At 47.1% G+C, this 9,181-nt stretch overlaps 3 protein-coding genes across 3 annotated transcripts; 2 read left to right on the top strand and 1 right to left on the bottom strand.

The window, feature by feature from the left end:
* Positions 1–2,000: 2,000 nt before the first annotated feature.
* On the top strand, positions 2,001–3,413 carry FIESC28_10131 (uncharacterized protein; the record flags this gene model as incomplete). Its single annotated transcript, XM_031164266.1, has 5 exons — positions 2,001–2,230; positions 2,290–2,417; positions 2,474–2,633; positions 2,688–3,156; positions 3,207–3,413. The coding sequence occupies 5 exons, from the start codon at positions 2,001–2,003 to the stop codon at positions 3,411–3,413; spliced, it is 1,194 nt and encodes a 397-aa protein (XP_031011643.1).
* A 698-nt stretch (positions 3,414–4,111) lies between these two features.
* On the top strand, positions 4,112–5,686 carry FIESC28_10130 (uncharacterized protein; the record flags this gene model as incomplete). Its single annotated transcript, XM_031164265.1, has 2 exons — positions 4,112–4,563; positions 4,612–5,686. The coding sequence occupies 2 exons, from the start codon at positions 4,112–4,114 to the stop codon at positions 5,684–5,686; spliced, it is 1,527 nt and encodes a 508-aa protein (XP_031011642.1).
* An 866-nt stretch (positions 5,687–6,552) lies between these two features.
* On the bottom strand, positions 6,553–8,377 carry FIESC28_10129 (uncharacterized protein; the record flags this gene model as incomplete). The annotated part of the gene is made up of 2 exons (XM_031164264.1): positions 6,553–7,399; positions 7,614–8,377. 2 exons carry the CDS (start codon positions 8,375–8,377, stop codon positions 6,553–6,555), a joined length of 1,611 nt encoding a protein of 536 aa, XP_031011641.1.
* Positions 8,378–9,181: the final 804 nt, after the last annotated feature.

The following is a 9,181-nucleotide window of genomic DNA, read 5'->3' as shown; positions in this document are numbered from 1 at the left end:
GAAATTGTATACATACATAGTATCTAGTTGCTCCAAACTCTTGTAAACAAAGATGCGGATAGACTAAAGAAGCCCGGTTGCCCACGGACTTGTTCCGTCAAAGACCCTTCATTGATGTTCTAGCTTACCTAGATCAAGCCATGACTGTTGATCCGACGAGTTGAAACGCAAAAGCGAAATTCAAAGCGCATAACTAATCCTCTTCAATATCTTCCAAAAACAGAGGACTAGCTCCGATAATCTGCATCTTGGTTCTCCCTCAGAGTGGACATGTTTCACTATTGGTTTGTTGCAGCTGCAAGGTACATGAGACATTCGAAATGGGGGTGGGTAAAATATCGGCGAACCTCCGTTTCTCAACAAACAACGAATAAGCAATTGTTTCTCTTCAGTAAAGACTTGCTGGGGCTTGTAGTTGTTTTCGAAAGCCTACAGAAATCATGTTACCGTCTAGTTAACTCTCCTATCATCCAAGGATAGTATCGATAGACGCCAAGAGTACACCAAGGAATCCGGCTCATATTGATACACACTAAGAGTGATAATAGGCTCGCGATATTAATCCTCGACCGGACTACTGGAAAACATAGGCATCGATATTGCCCTATCCACATCTAATTTGACAGAGTCATGAAAGCCTCAAGAAAAAAAGTAACGTTTCTCTAATATGATAAGTCAGGAGGTGATGCTCCTTACCGAAATGTTGGATTCTGCCCATAGGCATTTGACATTAGAAATTCTCGTCAACCCACCAATGCCATGTTTTTATTGCGATGCGAATGCTGATCATGATAGATGATCAATTTTGATATCTTCATAATAAGGAGAAGGAAAAAAGCAAGAGAAAAGGAAGGAACTCACCTACATGCTCCCCGCTGTGGACCCCGCATAGAAGGGTTGGTAAAAGTATGGCTGGGGCAGGCGTTGATGGTAGCACCTGTCTAATATATTATTTGAAGATGATTACGAATGCAGGCACGACCTACCTACCAAAGTAGTTGACTGGGCAGGTACTATCCTTTTCCCCTCAAATTCGAGCAACAAAAATTCCGTTACTCAGATGATTTCAGACATGACATCGAGTTCTATTCCAGATTCAGACGATCTGCTCGGTCCAGTTAGAGAATCCTTCGCTGACCCAGACTGAGAGGTTTCGATAGTGTTCCTGGCCAGGAGCAGACCGTCAAGGATCGTTTCGAAGCATCAGGAGTTGAGAACCCAAAGACCAAGTCTCGAGAACCTTGGGCAGCAGGTATTTGGGGAGAAGCGTGAGGTATTGACGCCGGGACTGAGGTTGTTGTTTGCTGAGAGGCAACTGATATCGATGCCCACCAAATTGTGTCGAGATTGTTCTCCAAGCACATCACGACCTTGTTCCTCTATTCTTCCGGTTCTCTCACTTACCATGGCTGGTTCAACTCGTTTCCTGTTCTCTCCAAGGATTAGGTTCTCGGTCTCTCGTGGCGGCCACGACTGATATATTGATTTCGCTGCAGGAAATATCCCGAGCTGGAAATTCGAAGCGGTTAAACCCCATGCTGCTGGACTACTCTTGCGGGGTGGGAATATGGGGTTGCAGTGGGGGTAGTTTAAATCTGAAGCTGGATTTGGGAATGAGTGAGCAACAGAACAGCCCAGACACATCAGCAAACAGGGTACCGATACTGTTTGGTTACTTCTTGCTTCCTCTTGGAATGACAATACAATCCATCCTGTCTAAAGACATGTCGCTGGAGCCAACTCTGAATTATCCTTCCAGAAAGGGCAACTCTAAGCATCAGTTCTACTAAAGCATGGTGTGGGGAAGTGAGGGCATCAACTCTCGAACAAGCAATGCTAAGCGTCAACATGCCCCCAAGAACAGCTGATGCGAGGGCAGCATCGTTATGGGCGGTGTTTGTGAGGGTAGGGTTCCCTTTTACTGATTCCTCGTCTTTCATCTCTAGCATTCGCCTCATGGTGAATTACAAAAGCCCCAAGAATCTAATACTCGGTTCACAATGTGCTCCATTGCAGCCTCTCAACCATTGACAAATAACTCAAACCACACACAAGAACACAAGATCAAACCTAGCGGTCCTCCTGACAATGCTCAAATCATCCAAGCTCCCTTACCAAACCCGTCTCTGCAAGTAACAGCCGACCACAACTTGAAGAGAGTCGATGCGCCAGTATATGCACCTCAGGCTGGTGAAGTGCTTCTTCATATCAAAGCCACTGGCATCTGTGGGTAAGTCACGAACCAGTCTTGCCTGTTGAGAGACCTAATTGATTCTAATGATCGACTAGGTCGGATGTTCACTTTTGGAAGACAGGACGTATTGGAACTCTAGTTTTCGAGGGCGATTGTATCATTGGACATGAAGCTGCTGGTGTAGTGATTCGAGTTGGCGAGGGTGTCGATAACTTCAAGCCTGGTGGGTAAACTACTAACAATGGATCTTGGAAGCCATGTACTAATGTGGACCTTCAGGCGATCGAGTGGCCGTCGAACCGGGCGTTCCTTGTAGTCATTGTTTCCTCTGCAAAGATGGCAGATACAACCTTTGCGAAGATGTTGAGTTTTCGGGTGTCTACCCATATGCTGGGACTCTGCAGCGATACAAGGTCCATCCTGCCAAATGGATTCACAAGTGAGAAGGCTTCCTTCCAGAATGTACATGGCATCTCAAACTGACGTTGAAAAGACTTCCTGACAACGTTTCCTTCGCTGAGGGTGCTCTTCTGGAACCTCTGAGTGTTGTTCTCCACGGCATCAACTCTGCCTCCATCACCATCGGAACACCCGCTGTTATTTGCGGTGCCGGACCCATTGGTCTTCTTGCTCTGGCATCCGCACGGGCTTCAGGTGCTCACCCTCTTGTTATCACCGACGTGGAGCCTAAGCGACTGGCATTTGCGAAAGAGCTGGTCCCTACAGTGAAAACCTACCAAGTCGACACTACAAAGAGTAACGAGGAGAACGCAAAGGCTGTAAGACAACTGTTTGGAGAAACAGAGTATGTTCAGCCAAGGGTTGTATACGAGTGCACAGGTGTTGAGAGCAGTGTCTGTTCGGCTGCTTTCATGGTTCGTCGTGGCGGTGTTCTTATGGTTGTTGGTGTTGGACGATCTATTATGAACAACCTGCCTTTTATGCACCTGTCTCTGGCCGAGGTATGGATTCGACCTTTTAGAGATATACACGACACTAATAGAGTCCACAGATCCAGCTTCGATTTATCAACCGATACAAAGATACGTGGCCTGCGGGTATCGCATGCATTGAAGGGGGTCTTGTTGATGTAAAGAAACTGGTAACCCATATCTTTCCTTTGGAGCAGGCACTTGAAGGCTTGACTCTGTCGGCAGACCCCAAGAACGGATCTATCAAAGTGCAGATTGTGGATGAAACAGAGACAACTTTCTTCTAGGAGATAAATTGATATGGATTGCTCCTTCTCGAGGTGTTTTATGCCGTGTGACTTACTACCTTAGAACACCCTGCGGCACCTGAACGGTTGTTCCCGTCCCATGATACAGGGGTCGTGTTAGTGGAGATCTAGTTACATCAGCGGCTAAGGCGCTGAAACAGTTTCACTCCCATCCACTGCCTACGGTTTCTACCGTCACCTGAGATCTTTCAGAAATCAACAGAATTTATCATCATCGCAAGTGTATAAATCGTTATCACTCAGCCCAAGATAATTCGCATATTCCTCCGTCTTGGCTTCCATTCAAGTCACCATTGATCGCTATGCATATTATGCCCAGCCCACTAAGCCTCAATGATCCCGGTCAGAAGTTGGTGTGATGACGTCGCATTCTTCATCTTCCAGGGGGGCATCTGACCTGGCATTGGTATGGGGTTGCCTGGATTATTCCTACCAACGGGTATCCAAGATGGGTTGAAAAAGGGCTGAGCACTCTTTAAGAAGTGAGATCGAACAATCGACAAAAGGTAGCCTTGCCGCATGAATCTGAAGGAACTATCGCTTTCTCCTTCCATCACGCGACAGTAGACGTCAGTTGTCTCAAGTCTCGAATATAACGACCTGAATCCTACATCACCAACATATTCCCTCGTCTCTACTTGAACTACAAATGATAACAGACTGAATACTCACCAAGCATGGGCGCAACTCAGTACTATCGCTCCCAAATAGGCGAGGACTCTGTCATCGACTACTCTCACACCGACCCTCCTTTCAAGCTTCTCGCCAAAGACATATACTACTTCTTCATATACGTATGGGCTCTACCTTGGGTCGTATGGCCCATATATCCTGTGGCTACCAAAGGCTTTGATGAACTGTACCCTTCATCTCAGAACATTTTCTGTATCGTTGTACACTTGGTCCTGATTATTCTGCAACTCGGATTCATTCTCGCTTTACCATTCGCTATCATATTACCAGTATGGTTGGCTGGAACGGGTATTGCTGGCTTCATGACCTTGAACTGGTTGCTCTGCAAGCTGCTCAACGGAAAGCAGGAAGCCTATACTTCGGAAGAAAAGTATGCCAAGGAGCTGCCTGAACACGCTCACGAACAGTGGGTTTTCTTGAACGGCGTTGCTGTTGGGTATGTTACATGATATCCTCAAAGAACACCATTGCTGATATTTTACAGACAACATTGGATGCAGTCAAACTTGAACCGACTAGCATTGACTTTTGGACGACCCATTCTAGGCATTCATAACCAAACTTCAGGCATAATATTCGACGTGGTGGAATGCTTGATCCAGAGGAACTTTGGCTATGCAACCGGAGATGTCAGGATTTGCTTTAGACTCCTTAAAGACATCCTGTACGACGAAAGCAAATCTAAAGTGGTGTTTATCCTACACTCCCAAGGAGGAATCGAGGGTGGGCTCGTTCTCGACTGGCTACTCCAGGAACTACCTCAGGATCTCATGGCCAAACTGGAGGTCTACACCTTTGGAAACGCAGCCAATCACTTCAACAACCCCCACCGCCATAGATCTTCACAGACTCTGTCTCGCCTCAACCCTCTGTCTGCGATGAGCACAATTCTGACAGAATCCAGTTTCGACTCCCCTTCCGGTAGCCCCATAGACACTAAGGTTGATGTGAACATCAAGACCCGCAACCCTGTGAGAAAGGAATCTTCCGGCGTGTCGACACGATCTATTTCCGCGGCCAAAGATAGGTGCATCAAGCATGTCGAGCATTACGCGAACAGCACAGACTTTGTCGCCATCTGGGGTATCCTTCACTTCGCCACCAACAAGATGGAATCGCGAGAACTACCGCGCTTCCAGGGGAGACTATTTGCGCGAGCAGATGGTCGTCACGGAGGACATCAAATGAATCAGCACTACCTTAACGCCATGTTCCCGCTGAAGCAAGATGCAGAAACTGGGGAGTATACCGGTGCTGACGAAGACAACGAGTTCATGGAAGAAGTCATCAAAGCAGGTGAAGAAGGCAGCGCATCGGCAAGTGCAAGAGAGGCATTCGAGATATCATGGGCTGGAACACAGGGATTCGGTTCCGGCGATGCCGCCGCTGCTATTGAAGTCCACGGTATCTCTAAGAAACTTCAAGAGGCGAGTGATGACCAGAATATCAGGGTAAAGGACGTGAGTCGCCTATGGAGCTACAGAAATGGAAGAAGCCCTGTGGAGATCCCACCGATGTTGATCAATGAGAACGGTGTTCCTAGGACTGCGACTCTATAAAGCACAAGGCTTGGGTTGAATAATGTATTATGCGGTAGTGGGAGTCTGATTCTGGTGGTTGGCTGTTTATGAATTAGATGATTATCATGGCCAAGTTACAAACGTTCATAACTGTTTTGGCCCATTTGCAAGGAGGCCTAGTATGAAGATGAATGTGAAGGTACAATACCTGATTTGTAGTCACCCCCTGAGGATATCATGTGCCTCTTGTAATCTTTGTGAAGTACTAAGGTTTGAATGTTTATTACTGCGCCTCAGAAGAATTTATAATGATTTGCCAAGTCCCCACGCACGATGAACTTCTTTGATGACTACCTAGTGAACGAATATTCTAGTTCAGACATAGTCGCATACTGACCGAAAAACATCTCATGCGTGACGTTGAAAATGCAGGCAGAGCAACACGCAAGTAGGGATCCCCGATGTTGGAATGTTAGGTGGCCTCAGGGTGTCAGAAGAATTGGCCCCTAGGGGCATAAGAGACGAAATGATTTGGTCACTTTATGCTAGCTTAGACCAGTAATTAGGCTACTTTACTTTAGTAGTCTAAGCCTTAGAGGGCATTTCTTCTGTTGCCTACCTGGGTGGCTTTTATGTTGGCTTTAAACCTTTTGAGGTTCAAGTCTTTGTCACTGCGCGAATAAGTCACAGAGATAACTCGACAAATGCGACGACGCAATATTAATTGTTGGTCTTAACGCCAATCTAAGACTAAAACTATTCTATAAGCCTCCACATGATTTTCTTTATACGGGAGCAAGCAAATGAAGAAATACTAATACACGGCCCTTCTCTAATGCCCTGACTTCTTTAACTCCGAATGTTCGCGCTCTGTGCCGAAAGCTGAGTGTTCATCCTCCCCATCCTCATGTCCCATCATCCTTGTTCTTGGGCGGTGGCGACTCGATCTCCGAAGGACACAAAGTCTGAAGGTGTGCGAGCTGTGATTGTCTTGTCTGGAAGGGGTACACGTTGAATTGGAAGCTTCCAGACCCTGATCTCGTCATGTTTGTACTCTCAGCGGGAATATCTTGTCTCGGGGGAGAGAGGACCTCTGGTTGAGAAGCCACTTGGCAGTTCTCTTGTTCTTGTTGCAACTGCCAGGCTGAATGACCAGAAGCGACGTTGTCAGATGCACCAGCTGCAACCGGGGGCAAATAGCCGATTCGTTGAAAGGCAGGCATCTGTGGGCTTGCCGTGCTTGGTCTGGGAGCGGGATTGGGTAATGTTAGCTGTGATCTATAGCCTCCGTGAGCAGCCGATGGAGGATGAAGGGTACCCCCAAAGAAACTATTTGGCAGAGCTGTAGAGAAACTCTCGCCAGTAGAAAGCAGTTGTCGATGAGACGGCATACGGTGGTACGAAGGCAAAGATCGTCCCCCCATGATCCTCTGAACCTCCCTGCTTCCACTCTCATCATCTTCTTTTTGGGAGTACGAAGGATAAGGTGATACTGCCAATGGCGACATGATCATGATCTCTCTGGCATTTGCGACAGCACGATTATGACTCTCTTGCTCCTCAATAAGCCACCTTCCCTGGATCAGATAAGGGGCTTTATCCACCCATTGTTGTATAGTAGTGGCGATATTCCGAAATCCCGGGGAGCTTGTGCTCTCGAACTTACACATGTTGGAGTGATTTGCTTCGATGCCGTAGTAGGTCACTCCTGGCAATAGAGGTCCGGCCGAATTCGCATCTACAATGGTAACCCTGTGGCACTGTTAGTCTGCTGGAACGAAATAACGGGTGCATGGAGTCAACGAGATATCAGGAAAGTGAGTCGCCGAGAGCCTAAGGGACGAGATAAAGTAGCCTAAGCCCATCTAAACTGGCATAAAGTGCATAAGATTTTCGTCCCTTAGCCTCTCGGCGGCCAATCTTTCTGATATTCGGATGAACCTTAGGTAAGGGGGGTTATACGTACTTGATGCCCTTGATATCGGTTTTCTGATTTTCATGGACCATATGGACCTCAAAACGCCGATAAATATCCAAAAAGTGATTGCTGATATTCGCAAGCGTCTCGCTATCCTTCTTGAGCGTCCTCAGAAGAACAGGCTCTGAGTAAATGATCCTTTTGGGGATCACAGCGTCAACCATAGCTTGAAGCACAAGACCCCAAGATGCCGCATCCGATCCCATGTGCGGTGTGCCCAAGAAGATGAGCCCAAAGGTTGAAACGAATATGGATCGGAGGTCTTGGAGGTGAGGTTCATGGGTATCGGAGGAGTAGAGCAGAGCTTGCTTGACGATGATACCTCCTAGGGAGTGACAAACCCAGATAATAGGGTTCTTGAAAGTCCCTTCGCTTCTTCGATGGAATGTGAGGTTCGTGACGAGAGATTGTGCGTGCTGATATATGAAGTTGTTGCTTGGCGTCCGATCGTTGCAATTGGAAGAGACATCTGCATTATATCCGTACACCATAATGTTGGCGTGCGAGTCTTTGAGGGCCGCTGGCAAGAGATCTAGCGGCCAGAAGACGTTGTTTGCGGTCCATGTCGACTTTGGTTCCCCATTGAGGCCGTGAATGAGGACGATATCGACTTTGGCTTCTGGATGGGTGTATACCGTTGTGGTCTCATAGCGATTTATCTCAGGACGACGAACGGATGCCTGTTTGAGATATGGGTTAGTCATTGTGTCTTTGTCTTGAGATGGTTGGCAAGCGGCTGCTTTGCGCACCATGATGGATGAATAGGTAGTTGGGGGGAGGACTTGGTACTGATCTTGTTGTTGTTGCTCGAAACAGATGAAAGGAAAGAACGGAATGCAAGTGATTTAACAAGGCAGGTCTGGGTGAGGGCAGGTTTATAAATACTCCTTCCTCATAAAGCAAGGCTGTCGAATATCGTGCTGCCTGGCATCCATTGCCCGCTCATTCACGATTTGCCCAGCGAGGCTAAGTAAAATTTCCAGCTGCTTTATTATGATTGAACCTTCGGGCGTCGATATCGTCACCAGATACGAACCACACCAATAATTGAGTCACATAGCTCTTAAATGTCAGGGCATTGGTGGCTGAGTCTCGTGCCCAGCTGAAGGCAACCAGCGAGGCTATTCCGTGAATTCTGACACGTAAGAGCTGTTCCTGACTAATGAGGTGAGTAATTGTATTTTAATTTGAGCCGCATCCTATCCTGTATGTTTTCTATACGGACTCCTTGACCACCCGATAAAAGCAAGTCTGAGGTATGAAGAAAGGCACATGGATTTCCGGAAGGTGACTATGTTGAGGAAGCCGTCGGCTAGTTGAACAATGTCTGCTATTGTTAGACTTAATAAAATCTCCCCTGCGGTACTTAGGGATATAATCTACTCTAATCGTTCGCAACTTCTGCCACTTCTCATCTGTACATCACCCCTGATGTCCTAGTGAGCTGAAGATTTGTCATGGAAGAGCTTCCTATACTAAATTACATCTACAATCTCTCACATACGACCATACCTACCAGAGAACTCGGGATCCTGTCCGCTCTCCCATAGATAAGC

The sequence above is a fragment of the Fusarium coffeatum genome (genome assembly GCF_003316985.1).
Source record: "Fusarium coffeatum strain FIESC_28 chromosome Unknown BRIP53273_contig_286, whole genome shotgun sequence".
In the NCBI taxonomy this organism is placed as follows: domain Eukaryota; kingdom Fungi; phylum Ascomycota; class Sordariomycetes; order Hypocreales; family Nectriaceae; genus Fusarium; species Fusarium coffeatum.
The sequence above is the reverse complement of the archived record's forward strand: the minus strand, read 5'-3'. Positions and strand labels throughout refer to the sequence as shown.